General features: G+C 35.3%; 1 protein-coding gene across 1 annotated transcript; it reads left to right on the top strand.

Annotated features, from left to right (window-relative positions):
• The first annotated feature begins 260 nt into the window (after nucleotides 1-260).
• LOC111150206 (membrane spanning 4-domains A13) lies at nucleotides 261-17395 on the top strand. Its single transcript, XM_022507623.1, has 6 exons — nucleotides 261-314; nucleotides 2688-2828; nucleotides 6112-6168; nucleotides 7101-7220; nucleotides 12085-12180; nucleotides 16755-17395. Exons 1-6 carry the CDS (start codon nucleotides 261-263, stop codon nucleotides 16815-16817), a joined length of 531 nt encoding a protein of 176 aa, XP_022363331.1. The 3' UTR covers nucleotides 16818-17395.
• Nucleotides 17396-23727: the final 6332 nt, after the last annotated feature.

The raw sequence follows: 23727 nt of genomic DNA, 5'->3' as shown, positions 1-23727 counted from the left end.
AGAGGCTTTTCACTTATGGAGGCCATTATTCAGAACAGGTAGATGCCAGCTGATGCCTCTACAAAGTTAGGCACAAAAAGAAGAAAACAATTGCTTCAGAGTTTGGGAGGTGGTTGTAAAACAGTGGGAAAAGAATCAAAGTTAAGTATTTTCTTCTGAGCAATGTGTGTATATGTGTTTTGTATTGTTTTGTAGAAGTCTGTTAGTAAAAATTTCACCAAAGATTAGAAGCATAATCATCTAAAGGAAATGCTGGTAGTATGGCTCGATGTGTATGTTCAAAACTCTCTGCAGCAGATAGTCTTACTCTAGGGGTAAGTAAGACTTCAGTTTGACTAAATTCAGGAATATGTACTACTTCAATTTACTAAGGATTATTCTTGAATCTGGGAAGGGGCATATTTGGTTAAGTCAAAGGGTAAAAATGGGTTTAAGAAATTGTTTTTGAATATAGTTGACACACAATGTTACATCAGTTTCAGGTATACAACATTGTGATTCAACCTCGCTATACATTATGCTCTGCTCACCACCAGCAGAGGTAGCTACCATTTGTCACCATACGATGCTGTAACAAGATCATTGACTCTATTCCCTCTGCTGTACCTTTTATTTCTGTAACTTGTTCATTCCATAACTGAAATCTCCCTGTATCTCCCACTTCCCCTCACCCCCCAAAAAAATTTTTTAATACTGATTGTCTCCTACAAATTTTGACTGATCTCATGTCTCTTCATACACAAATATGTGCTTATATATAAGCATACTGACTAAACCAACATACATAGGGTGCTAGAGAAATCCCAAAAAGGAATAAAAGAAAAAGAAGTGTTTTTTTTTAACTAGAAGAGGTATCTCTTTTTGATCTCTTTCTATTACTCTATTTAGATTTCTATACGATAGAATGATTATTAATTTGTCTCTTCAATTATAAACAGAGAGCTTAGCTATCTCTTAGTAACACCAAGGAATTATGAAGATCATGCTCTTTCCCATCTGAAAGAGAAAGACCTTTTCTACTGGATGTTAAATTTTCCTTTGAACTTGGCCGCTGTGTAGATTGTCTCCCACCTGACTGTTCAGCTGAGGTTCTTAATCTCTTGGGAGTCACAGACCGTTTCTGACATAGGAAGGAAGCTCTGAATCTTCTCCCCAGCTTCATATACATATTGTAATCCTTTGCACTCATATTTTTGTGTGTGGGGAAGAGGCCTATGACCTCCTGAAATGCCATTTGTTGGCTCTAGGTTAAGAACAATTTTTAAATAAGAAAATCCATCCTGTTCTTCTCCACACACTAGCAGCCTTGCTTTCTAATATGGCTACTAGGACATTTCATAGTATTATATAGGACAGCCCCAATTATAAAGGGAGACACTACTTTTCAACTTCACTTAAGAGTTGGGAATGTCAAGTGGAATTAATGTCCTTCATTCTGATGTGCTTATTCAAGAGATATTTACTGGGTTCCCGCTTGTAGAGGTTGGTGACAACAGTGAGATAACTAAATTCAGTCTCTCAAGGATTTATCTGTCTAGTAAAGATATTCTGACAATGAAATCCAAAGAATCTCTGAAGATAATGCCACTTTTTCAAATTCAGTGCAGAGGAAATCTAAAATCTAAATGTATAAAAATGGATAAGATTGTTACTGAAAAAGTAACAATGGTCTTTCTATAAAGAGAATTCTCTAAAATGTATCTTTAATATTAGCTGATTGCATTTATGTGTTTTTAGACTATTTGCTTTATAGAGAGCTGGAACTATTAAAGCATTAAATAGCTTCCTGTTAAAGTTTATATTCAAGTAAAAATAATATTACCTCCGAAATTTTTACTTTTATTTGTTTTAATTAAGTAGGCTCCACAACCAACATGGGGCTTGAACTCATGACCCTGAGATCAGGCATCACATGTTTCACTGACTGAGCCAGCTAGGTGCCCAATCCTCTGAAATTTTTAAAGCGTAATTAAAAATGTGATTCAGTATATGAAATATCAGTTCACATATAAATTGAGAAATAAATTTACTGGCACATATTTTTTTGGATTATAGTTATCTTCTTAAAAATTAAAGTTGAGTAATAATTCTCCCCTCCACCAACCTTTCCCCTATCCAATAGGAAGACCTGGTATGAGCAAGTCTACACTGGATATTCTTTGTATCTCTGTGTTGGATTGTACCTTACCCCAGCATGCTTGTGATAAAGATACATACCAAGTATGCCTTGGAGGCAAAGGTAAACCTTTAAAAGATGCAAAAAGTGGTTCAACCTTATAATTACTAATATACAAGAACATATTGGATAAATGGCTTCCTGCATCCAAATAGAGTAGTAACCATATTTTCCCCCAAATACCTTCAGTATTCTCTTCTCATGCCATTGCTTGATAGGTAGAAAGGATAGCAGTAGTAAGAGATTGTCAACTTTTTTATGGGAGAATTGACTAGAATTATCATTGAACAGTATGATGCTCCAAGAATGGCTGATTCCTATTTGGTAAACCTCAGTACTTCCTGGTTAGGGCTTGCTTTTGGGTCTAACCAGTCCAGAAAATACATGGTAAGTGCATTCCTATTTAACTTTTATCTTTCATAAAGTATTGAATATTTCTTACAGTTAACATTTATTGGAGCTATGTTATAAATTACATGGTTTTGGTACTAATATCATTTTCTTCTCACAGGCTGTCCAGATTATGATTGGCATATTTCATGTTTTCATGTGGTATTTCCTATTGATTTTGTATATGGGACAAATTAGAGGAGTCTTTGGGACGTATGAACCTATAACTTACAAAGCAGGATGTTCTTTATGGGGAGTTATTGTGAGTAGAATATATTTATGATTTAATCATTCAGTAAATACTATTCATGCCACTAGTGGAAGATAGGGAACAGTTTTTAAACAGAGATTTCAGAGAATTATGTAAGTAAATCTCATGTTGGTAATTTATTCAAAATCAAATTCCTTTTTCAACACATGTTTCCTTAGTACCTTTAACTTACCAGGGCTATTACAAGAGATGTGGATGCAGGAAGGAATATACAATGACAACCATAGGTTGGATTGACTTTATATATGTGAAAGACAAAGAATCTTAACCATAATATCCATTAGCATGGTTAATTTTCATATTTAGGGTCTTTACCTTCTTCACACAACGAGTCTATATTCACACATTTTCTAAATTTGTCATTACCTGCATTCTTCTGTGGTTTCTAGACAGCCATAAGGTAGTAGGAATAGTTGAAGAGTATGGCATCCTCAAAGCTGAGCAAACAAATAGGGAAAGATAAACTATATTAAATTCTGTTATTTTGCCAAATAAGGCAGAGAATCGACCATTGGAGTTAGCAATGTGGAACCCAGCCATAAACTTGACAAGTAGTTTCAGTAGAATGGTGAGGCAAACCTGACTGGAGTTGGTTTAAGAAATAATGGGAGGAGAAGAACTATAGAGACAGCAAATAAAAGTCCTTGAAGGACTCTGATGTAATGTGGCATTGAGAAATGAGGTAGTAGCGGGAGGAAGTTTGGGTCAAGACAAGGTTTCTTATTTGTTTCCCTAAGTTGGAAGTATCAAAAGTAAGTCTTTTATGAGGGGACTGAACCAGAAGAGCGAAAATCAATATGAAATAAATAGAGAAAAGGAGGGATTAATAGAATCCTGCAATGGGGTAGGCAAGAGATGATGTTTTTTAATACACAAATATTTGGGTTCATGGACAATTCATGTCTAGCAGTGGATCTCAACTAGAGGTGATTTTACCCCTTAGAGGACATTTGGTGATGTCTGGAGACATTTTTGGTTTTCACAGCAGGGGTGGGCATCTAGTAGGCAGAAGCCAAGAACATGCATAAATATCCCACAAAGTACAAGATAACCATCACAAGAAAGAATTATCCATCTTTAAGGTAAATAGTGCCAAGGTGGGTAACAGGATGGAAAGGTAGAGGAGCAAAGAGAAAGGACAAATTTTGATAGGTAGGTAGATGGGATATTGGGAGCTTGTGGAACTTCTCTTCCTATGGCTTCAAATATCTCCGTGAATTAGGAAGCCAGATCATGGGCTGAGAATGAGAATTGGATAATGAACTGGTTGTTTGAAGGGAGGGTTTAAAATAGTCATCTAGAAAAAGAGAGCATATGCATTGTAGAAAAGTAGTCTGACTTCCACTAAGATAAAGAGCTCACTTAAGCTTTAGGAACAGGGTATGTGTAGTGAGATGTGGGTCAAATGGTTGTGTGTCTTTCTCAGGTCCCATTTGGCTGCATGGGTTCAGGCATTCAGTGAAAAGGAAAACTGCATTTAATCAGAATTTGGGTTTAACCGTGCATCTGTGATCAAACAAGAATGGTGCAAAGGAGTTGAAAGTGTATATAAGTGAGTGTAATAGTTAACCATGGAATTTAAACTGGTGAAGGAGAAAATATAACGGAAGTGAGGGGCTTGATCATAGATGCAGATGGGTTCAAAGGATTGTTAAAGTTGGGATACTACGGAACCTGATGTAGAAAGATAGAAACTAGTAGTCCTAGTGGGATACTCGGAATTGAGATTTGGAAGATGTCATACTTATTGTCAGAAACAAACACAAGAGAATGAATATGGGAGTGAGCGACTGAGATAAGATGGGGTCGGAGGATTAGAGAAGAGAAATTCAAAGAACTGTAAGACCAAGGTATTAGAAGGATCACACACACACACACACACACACACACACACACACACACACACACCAAGGTCTAAGAAGTGTTAGAGAGTAAGACAGGAATTAAAATCACCAAGACTAGAGTGACCAAATCAACTTCAACCAGGCTAGATAGTGGGTGATAGAATCTGATGACATTTGATTCAAAGCTGGGGGAGAGGCAAGCATTGGAAGTAATAAGGAGCAAGGAGACCACTTACCCACAAGTTAGAAACAGTGGTATAAGGGCTGTAAGAGAAAATGGCCACCACTTGAGAGGGCTCCAGAGAAAGCAGTGGCCTCTAGGAGTTCCTCTTTCTTTGTACATTGGCTCACAAGGGTCAAAGCATTGCTTTAGAAAACAATAGTGAATTTGCAGACAAAATCCAGATAAATGATTCATGTCCCTCAGTGTTTAATTGTACATGTTATAAAAATAACGTGTGTAGCTCTTAGAATAAATTATCTAAAATTTCAGTTAAATTAAATCCAATGGAAAACTCTCATAAACTTTGAAAGGCATTTTGTGAGGCACATGGTTTGCTAACCTAGCTACAGAGCACTCTAGTTTGTAATTCAACTCATATTAGCTCTTCCTCTCACTGTGTACCTCCTTAGAAATCTCAGCTTTTATTACAGAATGAAGTGCTGTGTGTGTAAATTAGTACACACTAATTTATCCTGGAGGAGTTAGTAAGCTTTAAGATTTGGTCTCCCTATAAATGGTATAGCATGAATACTGTTTTTCCACAGATTATTCTTTGATTTAGATCTTTGTGAAATTCACTAAAACGGATAGGACAAAAGGAATGTTCCAAAGGAATTATGCAGCTCACCTCCAAACAATATGGTATAACTTTACACTTATGGGAAATAATCAAAGTAACCTGGTATGAAATAATGGAAACTCTTAAAAAAAAATACAAAAACTGAGTTACAGTTGTTACTTAGTAATGGCCACAGTCTCAAGAGATATATTTTGTACAAACACAATTTGGCATAGACTCCTGAACCACTTTTCACATTTGGATGTGCATACAGTAATTGCAATCAGTGGAAGGATTATTAGGAAGGACAGCATTTGAAATGATAATCAGATGAGTTCAGAAAGCAGGCAAAGATATAAGCAAACTTGGCTCCTGATTTGGGACTCTTTGAGTCATCTTTGGTATATACCACAACCTGATTTCTGCCCACTGTCCCTTATGTTTCTGTGATTAGTGACACGGCTATTAGCTTTCAGTTCATGACTATATGATGGAAACTTGTCCTGACCCCTTCTACTGAAACTTCTTTATATCTTGTTACTCTTAGTATTCTAAAAATAACAGATGTGGAAGAGGGAGTTGTTAAAAATACATCTTAAGTTGATGAGCATTATCAGTGAATATTTATAAATATGTTTTTATATCCAGTTTATCATTACAGGAGTCTCCATAATAAGAGCAGTAAGGCATCAGACTCAAGGCGTGGTAAGTGGAGATGCTTCGGTTATCCTAGAAATCACTTGTCACAAAACTAAGTAGATTTTAGTGAGTATCTGAACAATGAAGGAATTTACCTTACTTGTAAAATAAAGAATTAAATGAAAAGCTAGGAACACATAACCTAATGTAGACAAACTTTCTATATTAGAATCATTATGTAAATGTTCTAAATTTAATATAGGGTTTTTTGGTTTGGTATTCTACCTTATTTTAATATTGTATAAACTTTACTAGTAGACAGAATTTAATAGAACCTAATAAAGCCTTTATATATAGATATAATATTATTATAAAACTTCATTTTCCTATTGGGTTTGAGAACAGTATTATATCTTATATTAAAATAGAGGATCTGTCCAGAAGATCCATCCATGGTATAGGTATAGGTAAAATACTGGAAAGAAAAATATCTTAGACTCTTAGAGTTAAGAAATCAGTGAGTCTGATCTCACAATTATACAGACAAAAACATATCCAAAGATATTGATGGATTCCCCTAGAGAATGAAAATCTTAGATTAAAAATCACTGAATCTTCTTTGGCTTATTTCTATAAGTAGTCATTTTCCATCTTTATTTTTGTGTCTTTTTCTATTTTATGGTGGATCTCTTTTTGTTCAAATCCTATCTTAACTATCTTTCTTCCAAATGACTCAGAAGATTGTAAAATACAACAGTTTTTAGCCCAAATGGAAGATTGATACTTATTGATGTGATATTTCACTGTTCCTTCCAGATTAGTTGGGTTTCATGTAAACGAGGAAAATATTTTATCCCAGTGGCAAGCATTCCAGACCTCTAAAGCTTCAGAAACTAGATCAGAGTTCTGACGAAATGATTTTTTTTTCGGCAATACAAACTGTTTAACCTAAGTGTTTATTCAGAATATAACAAGCTTACCATGTATCTTCTTTTCAGATTACATTTGCTTTTATCATGAACATCTTCTGCATAATTGTTGCAGTTATTGCATCAATTCTAACAGCAATTGAGTTGTCTTCTTTTAATTCCGTGTCCTATAGGAATTATGGACAAGCAGTAAGTGACCCAATTCTTTAGGAACATCTTAATTTAGAACAATTCTCTTCCAAGGTTTTAAAGCCTTTGGAAGTAAAATAAGGCTTTTATTGGTCTTTAAGAAATTTTTTGTTTTGAGTAGTAAGCTCTTGATTGAAAGTTTCAATTCCAAAGTAATTCTAACAAGATTTTTTGGTAAATATTAATAGAATGTTTGAATTCCTGACTGCCCAATTAAAATAAAGCAAGTAGATAATGTGAAGGCTTCAGTGATAAGTGTATATGCATTAGGCATAGGGTCACTGATGATTCTCTTAATGAAATAAAAGCATATCCTAGACCTTAAAACCATTCCCAAAATCAACAAAATAATTCTGCGACTGATGCATACATTTAGAATTGTAGACACCTGGTAATTTCTGGTTTAACACAGAGCTTTTCATACACAGCCAATTTTTTTTGAGATTTATTTATTTATTTATTTATTTATTTATTTATTTATTTTAGAAAGAGAGAGAGCGCACAAGTGAGGGGAGAGGGAGAGAGAGGGTCCTCAAGCAGACTCCCTGCTAAGTGTGGAGCCCAATGTGGGGCTCCATCCTGAGACCCTAAGATCGTGACCGGAGCCAAAATCAAGAGTCGGATGTTCAACCAGCTGAGCCACCCAGGCATCCCCATACAAAGCTCGTTTTTGTGTCTCTAATGAATTTTGCTTTATGTAGTCAAATGCTAAATGTGTGTGAATCTGTCTTGTTTCCATTTAATTAAATATCCAATCACATACTTTGTACCAGAGAAATAACTGTATTTCAATTGTGTTGGCTTTAAATTCAGAATTATAGAATATTAGTGCAGCAAAAGACTTTCAAATGAGAATATATTAGAGTAGAGCTCCTCTTTATTATTGAACAACAAAACAAAAAATAGCAACTTGAAAGTTCCAATTCAAAAATAATTCTAATGAGAAGACTCATTGTAGATGAGGCATAATCTTCCTGCTTCCCCTATCTCAACTTTCCTCTCTCTATACCTGCACTGTATTATAAAGGGACCATCAGTGGAGGGAATCCAAGCATGAAAAACAAAAACCTAGAGAACAATGAAAGGATGAGAGAAGATACAATAGTACCCCCAAATGGACTGTGTGTAATGATTGGTTTAAATAAGTATGCATCAGATTTTCCCTATACATTGTAAGAAATTCTCCATTTTCCCTAGAAATTCATTCTGGGAATCTTCAGTTTTAATTCTGGTGGCAGAGATAAGGAGGAATAATTAGATTATTAAGCGAAGGATTATATCAAATTATTTAGTTGACCACTCTTATTGACAAGCTTATAATCATCAGTTTAAGATAATAATGACATAATTTCCAGGACTCACCTTTTGTAAACACCATTACAAACCATTGTAGACTGTATTTATCTGAACTCAGTATTAATGATCAATTTCACAGTCTCCCAAATGCACAAGTTTCATTTTTGTTTGCAGTGATCAATTACATGAATGAACTTATATATTAGACCTACATCTCTAACCCACAATCTTCTCTTAGAGGCATTACAGAATACTATTCCTGCATTTACTAAGGCACCAACCTTTTACAAGATTTGCCACATGACAGCTTTTCTAATAAAAACAAGCTGTTTGGCTAAACCCATAAACTCATCAAGTTATCAGTGTTCCCAGGTAGGTTCAGCTATCCCAAAAAGTGCATGTCTCTGAAACATACTTCTCTTATAACAAAATAGTTGATAATCTAAATCCAGAACCAGCCTGACTTTATCTAAACACTGTCTTCAGTACTCACTGTCAGTGACCCTGTGGACAAGTTTCTTAACTTCCCTGTTCCTTAGTTTCTTTTTTTTTTTTTTTTTTAGTTCTATTTATTTATTCATGAGAGACAGAGAGAGAGACACACAGAGAGAGGCAGAGGCAGAGGCAGAGGGAGAAGCAGGCTCCCCAAGGAGCAGGGAGCCTGATGCAGGGCTTGATCCCAGGACCCTGGGATCATGACCTAAGCAGAAGGCAGATGCTTAACCATCTGAGCCACCCAGGCACCTTTGTTCCTTAGTCTCTTTCTGTGTCAATAAAGTGCTAACACATACCTATTAAACTGTTTGTCTACCAAACTCCAGGCCTGTTATTCTTTTATTTTTTATTTTTTTAATTGCTGCTTCATTTTCTTTTTTTAAATTTTTTATTATGTTATCTTAGTCACCATACAGTACATCATTAGTTTTTGATGTAGTGTTCCACGATTCATTGTTTGCATATAGCGCCAGCTTGATGTTTCCACTTTGATATGCTTCTGTTGTCACCATCTCAAATTCAACAGATATAAAACAGAAAATATTTGCCTCTCAAAAGTACTGTGCTGCAAAACTCCCTTATTTCAGCCTCTAAAGCTGAAAACCTTGATGTAATCCTTCACCCTTCTCTCTCCACTATCTTCCCAAATACCAATTACTGTTTATTATTTACTTTAATTTTTATTAACTAGGGCTCTCTTAGTTGTAAGTGATAGGAAATACAACCCAAATCGACTTAAGCAAGAACAGGGGCACTTACTGAGTTCTGCTGCACTCAAAGGCTTAACTCAGTCATTCTCTCCATGGTTTGCCTGTTTGAACTTCGCTGGCAGGTGTCTTGCTATTTACAGGGGCAGAATTTAAGAGTAACACTAACATATACAAGTTAAGGAATGTGGACAAAATGACTTTTTACAGTCTTGGCAACAAAGAGGTCACCAGTACTTCCCAGCTAAAATGCTACTATTATTGTGTTTCTGCCAACAAAATTAAATCATAATTCTGATAAGGTAATTTGATATTTCAAACCCTCTATAGTATTTTCTTTATCTTCCTGTTACTATCATACACTCCCTATACCTGAGTTATACTGAGTTACCTGAGTTAAACTCGCTTTATCATTTTCTTAAAACATGTTCATTCTTCCATGCATTTTTCCCCTCACATTATCAAACCATAGGTCATGTGATACGTATTTTAGCTTTATTATTTTTCTACTTTATGTCTCCATTAATTATTTTATCACACTTTCAATGTATACTATTACATTTTTTCTAGAACAAGTCACAAAAAAACTAGTAAATGAAAATTTAAACCTGCCTAGAATGTTGCTTCCCTCCTTTGTTTCTTGGTCTTACTCTTATTTGTAATGTCTTGCCTTTTATGAAGACTTCCTTGATACGAATGGCTTAGGGCAAACTTCCTGCCCCTAAAATTCCTGAGCAAGTTTTTATCCATTCTGACATATTTGACCTTATTATATGTTATTTTATATTATCTTTCTGTCTTTTCTACTTGAATATAAACTTTGAGAAAGCAGGAATTTTTTGTCATCTCATTCTTACCATATACTCCCTACCACCTAATAGTTTCTTGCATAAAAGATATTAAATAAACCCAACAAAAACGGAAGGAGGAAGAGAAAGAATTGAAGGAGAGAGATTGTAATGTTATTATTTCCAGGTGTGAATGTCATTCTTGTCTTTCTACAGCCAGCACGAAAACTACATTTATTTTCAGGATTGGAACCAATATCATTCATCCTGATATGTAGTTGAAAATATCTTTCTGATTGCAGTAGAAGGGATCTGCTTTATTATCCCAGCAAAATCATAGTCACTCTTTATTTTCAAGTGAGATGTTGTTGTTTGAGGATTTACTCATCCTTCCACATCATGCTACAGCAATTTCTATGTAAGATTTTTATCACCACACATACAAATTTAAGTAAGTCTGTAATTAATAACAGTTTTTTTTATATTTTATTTATTCATTTGACAGACAGAGATCACAAGTAGACAGAGAGGCAGACAGAGAGAGAGAGGGAGAGGGAAGCAGGCTCTCTGCTGAGCAGAGAGCCCGATGCGGGGCTCGATCCCAGAACGCCGAGATCATGACCTGAGCCGAAGGCAGAGGCTTTAACCCACTGAGCCACCCAGGCGCCCCAATAACAGTTGTTTTAATACATGAGAATTGCTTGATAAAATATCTTAGTAGCCATCTTATCACTGGAGACAGAGAGTCAAATATTACTGACCTAAGAGCTTGGATAGATGTCGGGGATGGCCAGCAATCCCTCTGCGGACAGTTGAAAGATTACTCCAGACCTTGCCATGAAAGAGACAAGGCAAGGTGGTCAGCGCTCAGAGACAAAGACCCTTTGTGCTTCTTTGCTCCCAGTTTTATTGGTCCTTCAGGATAATCACAAATCTTTGTCACTGTTTCTCAAGCACATAATGTGTGACAAGGGGTTTTACTGGAACTAGGAGGATCTGTTTATGGGAAAGATAGGATATGCTAACCTGTTTGTTCTCCGAGTCCTACTAAACATAGCCTAGAGGACAGTGCATACATCTTTTAGGTCACAGGAAGGTTGTTTGGGCTAAGCTTCCGGAAAGGCAACTCCCACAGCATTCCAGTGGCAGAGTGGTCACACAGGACTCGGCATTCCAAAGTCCTACATCCCTCTCCAAAACCTTCCCTTGCTCCCAGTGGTCTCTGTGTTACATTTTAGTAAGCCAGGTATTAGGGATGATTTCATGCTCTACATTAACCCCAACAGATAGAGACTCTGTCATGAAGAGAATAATGAGAATGAGGAGTTATAAGAAGTGAGACAAGAATGCTGAGTGACGAAGACCACCAGTGGAAGTTGAAGATAATGAGCAGGGGGAATTAAGGGTAGGAAAAGTGGAGTGGAAGGCAAAGTAGTAGAGATGACTAGGGAAATCAAATGGTCTAAGCAGCTTATTTTTCCTATTTTCCTTGACACTCATAGTAGGAGCTGTTCTGTGAACATATTTACACTTATTAAAGATAGTAATGCAAGATTTCTCCCTATTTTCTGGTTTCAGAAACTTGGAAGGGAAGTTTCACGGATTTTACTGATATCTTACCCCTTGGAATTTTCTATTGCATTAACTTACTCAATCTTTGGCTGTCTTGATTTGGTAAGTGTTTATCTACTCTGGCAAGTCAAGAGTTGCTGATTTTTAGCACATACACTCTATAAGGAGATGATACAATATGTTAAAACTCATGAAAATGGGATATGTCACAATATTTCCTTTATTTATTTTTATTGTTTATAAAGTTACAAAAATTATACATGAAACTATAAAGTAAAATTATAGAGTAAAAATTATTGTCCCTCTTACTGTAGTCCTCATCATACCCACACATCCAAATCTAAACAAAAAGACACAAACACACACACAGACACACTATACACAGTTTTCTTGTTTACTAATTGTGTAATCATATTCATGTTGTTTGTCACATGATTTTTCCCAACTATCATAAACATCTTTTCATTACAAAACAAAACAATGCCTTTTAGTAGCATCATATTTTTCCTTAGTATTTATTTTGACTTTTTTTCTTGCTGCATCTTTGGCTTTTTTTCATTTTGTTTTTTTTATTATAAACAACGATCTTTACATGTAAGACTAGTATTTCTGTAGGTAGTTGATTCCTAGAAGTGTAATGACAAGTTTGAAACACCCCTAAATGCTGTAATAATCCACAGTACCACAAAAGTTTATGAGTATGATTATTTTATACAAGTTTTAAATAAAACTAGATATCAGGGTGCCTGGGTAGCTCAATTGGTTAAGGCAACTCTTGATTTCCAATCAGGTCATGATCTCAGGGTCATGAGATAGAAGCCTGCATAGGGCTCTGCACTACATGTGGAGCCTGCTTAAGATTCTGTCTCTCTTTTTCTGCTGCTCTCCATCTCGCTCTTGCATGCTATGCTCTTTCTCTCTCAAGAAAAAGAAAAAAGAAACTAGATATCTACACATTCATTCTTCCACAAATATTTATGGAGGGCCTACTATTTCCTAGGCATTGTAATAGGCACTAAGGATGCAATCATTAACAAGAAAACATCCCTGCCATCAGGAAGTTTTCTTTTCAGTGGAGGAGAAGGACAATTAACAAGTAAATATATATCTGTATTTATGTGTGTATAAATTATAATCAATGATGCTTACATGTAAGACTAGTAAATATTTGGATTGGATTAAAGTTCACCCTAATGATTTTATTATGACTTCATTACTGTTTTATAAAGACTCGATCTCCAAATAGCGTCAAATTTTGAGGCACTGGGAGTTAGGACTTTAACATATGAACTTTAGGGGGACACAGTAAAGCCCTTTACATAGTGTTTAAGTACAACCTCTGACTAGTCATTGGTGCCTACTTATGCTGACCAGGGGAGAACGCCATTAAACGGATCTTAAAAACAAAAACATCAGGGCGCCTGGGTGGCTCAGTGGGTTAAAGCCTCTGTCTTCAGCACTGGTCATGGTCCCAGGGTCCTGGGATCAAGCCCCGCATCGGGCTCTCTGCTCAGCCTGCTTCCTCCTCTCTCTCTGCCTGCCTCTGTGTCTACTTGTGATCTCTGTAAAATAAATAAATAAAATCTTTAAAACAAAAACAAAAACCATGAATTTAAAAAAATGAAAAACATAAGTAAATATATCAAAGGCCACACACTGCAAGGGACACAGGCTCCACAAAATTAGTACAGGCAAGTCACAAAAGGCAGTTATAACAACCACTTTGGGGGAAAAATAAGAGAATCAGAATCCAGAGTCTCTACAATATCTTATCTAAAATATCCATTTTTCAACAACAACAAAAATAATGACATGCAAAGAACAGGAAATGGTGACATATACACTTAAAAAAACAGTAGCTACAGTTTTGGGGGGGAAGAGAATGACAAATGTTGGGCTTCACAAAGACTTCAAAGAACTAAAGAAAAAAGTGTTAAAAAATTAACATGTTAATTAACATTACAAATAATGATTCCTCAAACAAGAGTATGAATGTCTATTACCTTGATTCTGGTGATGGTATCATAGTGTTCATATATGTTTAAATTTGTTTAATTGCACCCATTTAATACATACAGTTCTTTGTATAACAGTTATACCTCAATAAAGCTATTAATTTTTAATAAGTATTAATATAAATAAAAGAGATACTAATTATTAAAAAGAACCAAATGGAAATCCACTTTAGAAATACAGTTTCTGAAATGAAAAACCCACCAGAGGGGCTGAGTAGCAGATTTGTGCTGACAGAAGACAAAATTAGTAAACATGATAGAATGATACAGATCATCCAATCTGAAGAACAGGAAATAAAAAGAAGAAGAATTAATAACACCTCAGAGATCTTTGGGATACCACCCAATACACCAACATATGCATAATGAGAATCCCAGAAAATGAGGGAACAGGAAAAATACTTGAAGAAATAATGGCCAAAATTTTCCTAAATTTGACAAAAAATATTCTGCATAAGTAAGAAACTCAATAACCTCCAATTAGAATAAACACAAAGATACTCACTCCTAGACACCTGAGAACCAAACTGAACTAAAAAAGAGGGAAAATCTTAAAAGCAGCAAGAGAAGAATGATTTCTTATACAATAGAACCACAGTAAGATTAACAGATAACTTCTCATCAACAACAGAGACCTGAAGGCAATGATATGGCACGTCAAAGTGTTGGAGGAAAACAGTCAAGCATGAATTCTGTATCTTTTAACCATTCAAACATAGAGGGCAAATAAAGACATACAGAGATGAGCAGAAAGAGAATGCATGGCTAGGAGAACTGCCTTGCAAGAAACACTAAAGGAAGTTCTTTAGTCTGAAAAGAAGTGGTATCCGATAGAACTCAAAAACACATGAAGAAATAACATCATTAAAGGTAATTATTGCAGATGACTATAAAAAATATATAAATATACCTTTTGTGCTTCTCTTAGCTGATTGAAAAGACAATTGCATAAATTGCATTGGGTCCACCCAGATAATCCAAAATTAACTCCTTATTTTAAAGTCATGTTATTACCAACCTTAATTCCATCTGTCACAACTACTTATTTTAAAGTCATGTTATTACCAACCTTAATTCCATCTGTCACAACTACTCAGCTCTACCTTATAGCTTGAAAGCAGCCATAGACAATATATAAATGAATAGATATGGCTTTGTTTCAATTGAACTTTACAAAACAGTTAGTGGACTCGATTGGGTCCATATTCCAGAGTTTGCCAACCCCTGTTCTATAGATATATATTCCCTTTTTCCTGAAATAACTTTATAAAATTAAAAATTACAGCACTGTATTGTTGAGTACATAACATCTAGGTGTACTGTATATGACAGTAATAGCACAAAGGAAGGTGGAAGGATTGAGCTACATGAGAATGAAGTTTCTATATTTTACTGGAATTAAAGTAGCAGGCACCTGAAGCAGTCTGTGATAAATTAAGATGCACATTCTAATTCCTAGACTAAGAACTAAAAACTAAGAACACTCAAAAATATAATAAGATAACAAAGAAATTAAGATATCTAGAAAGTAATAATAGGCAAAGGAGGAACATAAAAGACACAAGACCTATAGAAATTTAAAAGCAAGGTATTAGGCATAAATCCAGCCATTTCAATAACACTAAAATAAAACCACACTGAGATATTCATTTCCTAACAGAATGATTAAGTTTCAAAATACAATTCTAACTGATGATAATGCTGATGGATAAAAGAAATCTCTCACTCCTACTTGGAATTTAAATTATTACAACAACTTCAAAAACTTTTGGGGCATTTTTATGGAAAGTTAAGATGTGCATACCTTATAAGTAATTTTAGTTTTTAGCATATACCCAAAAGAAATGTGTATGCATATGTATTAAGATACACTTCCAGGAAAATACCAATTGTATTCATAATAGTCCCAAAGTGGAAACGCTGCAAATGGGTGAATGGTGAGTATATTGAAGTATATAACTCTGTTAAATTCTGCATAGTAATTAAAATGAACTATACCTGTACTTACAATAAGGATGATTCTCACATACATAATGTTAAGTATAGACAGACCCAAAGAATGCATACTTTATGATTCCATTCAGATGAAGTTTGAAACCAGGCAAAACTAATGCTCAACTACAATGTTTACAGAGGGATACAAGCTAGTAAAACTGGAAAGAAAAGAAAAGATTAATTACCTAAAAGTAAAAGTTAAAAAAAAAAAAAAGTTACTTTTGGAAGGAAGAAATGGGTAATAACTGGGAAATATCATGAAAGGGTAACTTTTGGGGTGCTGGCATCTGATCATGTTCAAGAAGAATTTTTTGTTGTTGTTATAGTTTGGAAGTATACCAAAAAGTCACAAGTGTCTGGGGTCCCTGTGTGGCTCAGTTGGTTGAGCATCCAACTGTTGATTTCAGGTCAGGTTGATCTCAGGGTTGTGAGTTCAAGCCTCATGCTGGGCTCCACACTGGGTGTGGAGCCTACTTAAAAAAAAAAGTTTCAAATGTCTAGTAGGAATTAAGGGGGTAGTTTGAAGTACAGTTGGGACACATGGCATTTTAACATTTTATTCTATAAACATCAGTACCATTTATTTTTTTAAAAAATTAAGTATTTGTTACATGTATGATCTTAGGAAGAATGATAAGATTTATAAGAAGTTAATTTTTTTTTCAGAGTCATCATCATGATGAAGATACTCTCACAGCTGTTACAGAGGAAGCTGAGAGCACTTTTTAAAAACCTTAGAAATGTGAGATTTCTCCTGGGGCTCATACCTGACGTGGGCCCTAATGATATCCCTGCATAACAAGGCTGCTACAAAGCCCACAGGTTTTGTGCAAAAGAAAATACAAACAAGTTGGATTTTTCTTCTTGGTATTCAAGAAATTTCTCTGCACATATTTTTGTAGGCTCCAAGTAGAAAGCTTTTCCCTACTTAAATATATTATTACAAGGAGAAATTTATTTTCTAGGTACTCTGTACCTGTCAACTCTGTGTAACTCTAAAGCTGCCAACTCTCCCTAATAGAGCTTTTGCAAAAGACCATAAAAAAAGATTTGTGATTGTCTCTAGAGGACAGGCAAAATGTCTCTAGAGTACAGGCAGTAAAGACTTGGAGCACAATACTGTGTAATTCCCAGGAAAACTTTAAATAATTTATGCCCCTACAAGTGAAGAGTACATTTCAGAATGAGTTCTTCTACCTGAACTAGCTTCTACCTGAACAAAGTACAAATCAAAAATCATCCAACTCATAATCCTTTCATTGTTCTTCTTTGACTACTCCTCTCCTCATTAAAGTTCCTTTCTGCCCTGAAAGTCTCTACTGTCTTCCTTCCCTTTCATTTCCCTTGCTTATTACTTCTTACCATTGCTTTGACCAATCTGTTCAATTGTCTTTCAAAGCAAACGAGTGGCTTTTCCATAATAAGGAGAATTTCCCAAAAACCTGTTCTGAATTCAGATTCTACCTCTCGTCTAATAGGAAACAGAGTGCCAGAAAGCCTTGCTCAGCAGTATTAATCATATCACTGAGTTCATCCAGATCTTTTAAATGTGCTGCTGTTTTTTGTTGTGTTTTTTGTTTTTTTTTTTTAATTTTCTGCCTTGTCTCTCAATTGGTTTCATCAGTTGTTATCTAATACTGCAAAAAATTTCATGGGTCTAAGAATTTCAGTGGTTAACTTACATCTATCAGTTCAACACATATTGAGTGTCTTCCGGTGTGCCAATGACTATATTAAAGTCAGGAGTATCAAAGATTAATGAGCATCCTCACCACAAAGAGTTTTTGTTTTAGGAGAAGAAACAAACAGGTAACAAATCAAGACTATGCAGTGTGATACATATATTAACATAAGTATGAAGAAAATTGAAGTGGCACAGAAGAGATAACAGTCCTTTTGTTAGAAAACAAGAGGGAGAGGGACTAACGCTTTATGATGGATACAGCCTCTCAGCAGGGGATTAATTCTAGTTTACAAAGCAGACTGGAAGGTGGGAAAACAATCAAATAAAATTAGCTCATGCAAAACCCAAAATGTGGGAAAAGGTCATAGTATATTCCAGTAGCTAAAATAAATATATTCATTAAAACACAATGACAGGAAGGAATAGGTCAAGTGAAAATTGGAGAGGTAAGAAGCCAGATGCTAAGTCAAATCATCAAATATTGATGGACTGATGACTGTGTTGTACTGAACCATATCCTGCAGGGAATGGAAAGCCCTTAAGGAGTTTTTAAGTAGGGAATGATAGGCTTGGATTTACTTTGAGGAAAATTTATTAATTAGGTGGAAATGCTTTAGAAAGGATAAATTTGATAAGAATAGCTAGAGTGTAGGAGAGAGTAATGGATCACTGTTGCAATGAGTCAGACAAGCAATGAAAAAGGGTAAGTTTTAGCTGTGATGACTGAGCAGACATAACTATAAAAGGAAAAAAATAATCTTAACTCCCCAGTTCCTGGATTGAGTGATACCTACAGTGATACAAAATGTGTAAGACATGGGAGGATTGAATGAACTGTGATAAGTTCTGTTTTGGATACACTGAATTTGAGATAATTAGGAGACATTAAAGTAGAGCTATCTATTAGGTAGTTGAAATACTTACCTGGGGTTGAATAAAATACCTGGGGTTGAATAAAAATTAGCTATATGTTGATTGATTTTGGTGGTAAAGATGTAGAAATGAGCTTCCATTTTCAACAATTAAGAACTAGGTTCTTGGAAAGAACACAACAAAAGCAAGCCAGAATTTTAAAACACCATCTGTTGGAGGGTATCTGAGATCTAGGATTTATGGGAGCTAGGATTTAAGGAGTCAAGTTTCCAGAGTTGAAGACAAGATACAGTCCAGGCTTTCGACATAGCTTTTCTCCAAGATGCATTTCCTGAATCACAAACAGGAGCACTGGGTATTATACACAGTGAATCATGGAACACTACATCAAAAACTAATGATGTATATGGTCTGGTGACTAACATAATGTAACAAAAATTTTAAAAGGTGAGAAGAGCTTCCAGTGTTTTTTTGGGTTGTAAAGACAATTAATTGGAGCTCAGGCTCACTGAAGTGTGAGAAACTCATAAACACCTAAAATTTTCTGTTGTGTTCTCTCCAAGGGCTATATCCTAACGGTAAAGGTGAGAAAAAGTGGGCCTTCCCTCTCATAGACTGATGCTTGGACCCAAATCAGCTAGGTTACAGATTGTAATAAAGTGAGCTTCTCCATATGTGATATTTTGCCAAAGTAAAATTTTCAAGAGGAAGATAGCGTTGTCCTGAGCATCAAGACAGTTTTTCATACACAGTGTCAGATTTCATCAAATCAAGAGTTTAAAGAAAAAAATTAACAGAAGTCCAAGAGAAACCACAGGCCCACAATAGATCCAAGTAACAGAATTATAAAACCTTAAATGACAAGATTTTAGCAGAGAAATGGAAATCACAAAGATGAATCAAATGGAAATGAGAAATCACATAAAATAAGATCCAAATATATGAATGTAACAGCTACTAGATATAACTGATGATAAAATCAGTGAGCTAAAAGATAAAATGGAAGGAAAAATCAGCCTTGAGCATTCAGAAAATGTAATGTGGAAGGAAAAGAATAAGATACAGATGGCCTTGAAAAGTTCTAATACCACATATTTGAAATTTCGTGAGAGTAGAGGTTAAAAACAAGTAATACTCGAAGAGATTATGTCCTGGAAATTTAACCAAGTTGATTAAAAAAATAAATAATAGATTCAAGAAAGGTTCTAATCCTAAACTAAGCAAATACATCACACATCATAGTGAAACTGCATGAAACTAGCCAGAGAGAACAGTCTTAACCAAAGAGGTAAAGGATCTGTACTCGAGGAACTTCAGAACACTCATGAAAGAAATTGAAGAAGACACAAAAAGATGCAAGACCATTCCATGCTCTTGGATCAGAAGAATAAACATTGTTAAAATGTCTATACTGCCTAGAGCAATCTATACTTTTAATGCCATTCTGATCAAAATTCCACCGGTATTTTTCAAATAGCTGGAGCAAATAATCCTAAAATTTGTATGGAATCAGAAGAGACCCCAAATTGCTAAGGAAATGTTGAAAAACAAAAATAAAGCTGGCGACATCACGTTACCTGATTTCAAGCTTTACTACAAAGCTGTGATCACCAAGACAGCATGGTACTGGCATAAAAACAGACACATAGACCAGTGGAACAGAGTAGAGAGCCCAGATATGGACCCTCAACTCTATGGGCAAATAATCTTCGACAAAACAGGAAAAAATACACCGTGGAAAAAAGACAGTCTCTTCAATAAATGGTGCTGGGAAAATTGGACAGCTATATGTAGAAGAATGAAACTTGACCATTCTCTTACATCGTACACAAAGATAAACTTGAAATGGATAAAAGACCTCGACGTGAGACAGGAATCCATCAGAAACCTAGAGGAGAACATAGGCAGTAACCTCTTTGATATCAGCCACAGCAACTTCTTTCAAGATATGTCTCCAAAGGCAAAGGAAACAAAAGCTAAAATGAACTTTTGGGACTTCATCAAGATCAAAAGCTTCTGCACAGCAAAGGAAACAGTCAACAAAACAAAGAGGCAACCCACGGAATGGGAGAAGATATTTGCAAATGACAGTACACACAAAAGGTTGATATCCAGGATCTATAAAGAACTCCTCAAACTCAACATACAGAAAACTGATAATTATATCAAAAAATGGGCAGAAGATACGAACAGACACTTCTCCAATGAAGACATACAAATGGCTATCAGACGCATGAAAAAATGTTCATCATCACTAGCCATCAGGAAGATTCAAATTAAAACCACATCGAGATACCACCTCACACCAGTTAGAATGGCCAAGATTAGCAAGACAGGAAACAACATGTATTGGAGGGGATGTGGAGAAAGGAGAACCCTCTTACACTGTTGGTGGGAATGCAAGTTGGTGCAGCCACTTTGGAGAACAGTGTGGAGATTCCTTAAGAAATTAAAAATAGAGCTTCCCTATGACCCTGCAATTGCACTACTAGGTATTTACCCCAAAGATACAGATGTAGTGAAAAGAAGGGCCATCTGTACCCCAATGTTTATAGCAGCAATGGCCACGGTCGCCAAACTGTGGAAAGAACCAAGATGCCCTTCAATGGACGAATGGATAAGGGAGATGTGGTCCATATACACTATGGAGTATTATGCCTCCATCAGAAAGGTTGAATACCCAACTTTTGTAGCAAAATGGATGGGACTGGAAGAGATTATGCTGAGTGAAATAAGTCAAGCAGAGAGAGTCAGTTATCATATGGTTTCACTATTTGTGGAGCATAACAAATAGCATGGAGGACAAGGGGAGTTAGGAGAAGGGAGTTGAGGGAAATTGGAAGGGGAGGTGAACCATGAGAGACTATGGACTCTGAAAAACAATCTGAGGGTTTTGAAGGGCTGGGGGGTGGGAGGTTGGGGGAACCAGGTGGTGGGTATTGGAGAGGGCACGGATTGCATGGAGCACTGGGTGTGATGCAAAACCAATGAATACTGTTATGCTGAAAATAAATTTTAAAAATTAAAAAAAAATAATGCATAAGACAATTCAAAAAAAAAGTTGGTGAGGAGAAAAGAAATTTTACTTTCAAGGAACAGTGATAAAAGAGAATGGCAGCTGATTTGTTAACAAAAACAATAAATGCCAAAAGTCATTAACACTGAACTGAAAAGTTCAGGAAGTGTTCTGAAGACAAAAGGGAAAGGATCCCACATGGAAACTTGAAGAAGGAAAAAAAATGGAATAGGATAAATATCTGATAAAGATAAATGAATGTGCCCATATAAATAATAACTTCTAGGCATACTAAAACATTTAGAAAAGAACTGAAACAGCACAAGACAGGTGGTAAATGGAGCTAAAGTGTTGTAGGGTCCTTACCTTAAAGAACTGATTTATAGGGGTGCCTGGGTGGCTCAGTGGGTTAAGCCGCTGCCTTCGGCTCAGGTCATGATCTCGGGGTCCCGGGATCGAGCCCCACATCGAGCTCTTTGCTCAGCGGGGAGCCTGCTTCTCTCTCTCTCTCTGCCTGCCTCTCTGCCTATCTGTGATCTTTCTCTGTCAAATAAATAAATAAATAAGTAAATAAATTAATTAATTAAAAAAATAAAAATAAATTAAAAAAAGAACTGATTTATAACAGCCCTTAATAAGTTGAGGTACAGTGCATGCTATAATCTCTAATCACTAAAAGAATAATAAAAGAGTGTATAACAACCTAATAATTTAAAAAACTGATTTAATATGAGAAATCCAAAAGAAAGCAAGAAAGAAAAAAAATAGAGCAGAGTAGACAAACTAGTATTAGGGTAAATATTAAAGCAAGAAAGTCTTGAGGTGAGGAAATTTCATCAAAAGTGTCAATCCACCAGGAAGCTATAATTCTAGATTTGTATGTAAATAGTGACATATCATTAAGATATATAAAGCAAAGGTGGAAAAGTACTAAAATATTGAATAGACCACCCGTTATACTGGGAAAATGTTAGCAACTTTTCTTAATAACTGATGGAACAAGCAGACAAAAACATCAGAGTACATGTTAAATAAAACATAAACCACCCCCCCAGCATATTTACTTTTACTATTTTTAATTTTATTAAATTATTAAATCTAAATTTATTAATAAGTGTTAAATTATTTTTATTTTATTATATCTATGCAGTACTAAGTCCTAACCTTAGAAAACTTGAAAAAGTACCCAAAGCAAGCAGAAAGAAATAAAAAATAAGAAAGAAAAAGAAAAAATAAGAAATCAAACTGAAAACAGAAAAATAAAGTGAAACAAAAAGCTAGCTGTTGAAAAGATTGACAAAATTGACGAAACTTTAGCAAGACTGTCAAAGAGAAGAAACACATTACTAACAATATATGAAACAAGATTTAACTATCAATCCTGCAGACATCAAAAGGACAATAAAGGAATCCTACAAACAACTCTATGTGCATAAATTCAACAACTTACATGAAATGGACCAGTCCCTTGAAGAGTACAAGTAATCACCACTCACTAATGTATATCATATAGATCATTTGACTAGCCCTATAACTACTTTAAAAATTGAATTGATAATTTAAAACTAGCCACAAAAGAAATTGCCAAGTCTACATTGTTTCACTGGAGAATTCTTCCGCATATTTTAAGGAAAATTAACACCAATTCTATACAATCTCTTCCTGAAAACAGAAGTGGAGGAAACACTTTACATCTTATTCTAGGAAGCCAGTATCGCTGATGGCTAAACATTACAAAGGCAGTACAAAAATACAAACAAACAAACAAAAAAACCTACAGCCCATATCCCCCTTGAATACAAATGCAAAAACGCTTAATAAAGGGTTAACAAATGTAACAATTTGAATGGATCTCAAGAGCATTATTCTAGTGAGGGGGGATAAAAGCCAATATTTTGGTTAATGACTGCCAGGGGTTAGAGACTGTGAGGAGATGGGGGATGGTTATGACTATAAAGGGGTAGCATCAGGAGGAATCTTTGTGGTAATGAAGTAGGTATGTATCTTGATTGTGGTAGAGATTACATGACTCTACATATATAATAAAATCGACCTAGAACTCTATA

The sequence above is a fragment of the Enhydra lutris genome, unplaced genomic scaffold (genome assembly GCF_002288905.1).
Source record: "Enhydra lutris kenyoni isolate GAN:26980312 unplaced genomic scaffold, ASM228890v2 scaffoldscaffold22, whole genome shotgun sequence".
NCBI classification, from domain to species: domain Eukaryota; kingdom Metazoa; phylum Chordata; class Mammalia; order Carnivora; family Mustelidae; genus Enhydra; species Enhydra lutris.
This window is presented reverse-complemented; position numbering and strand designations above follow the sequence as displayed.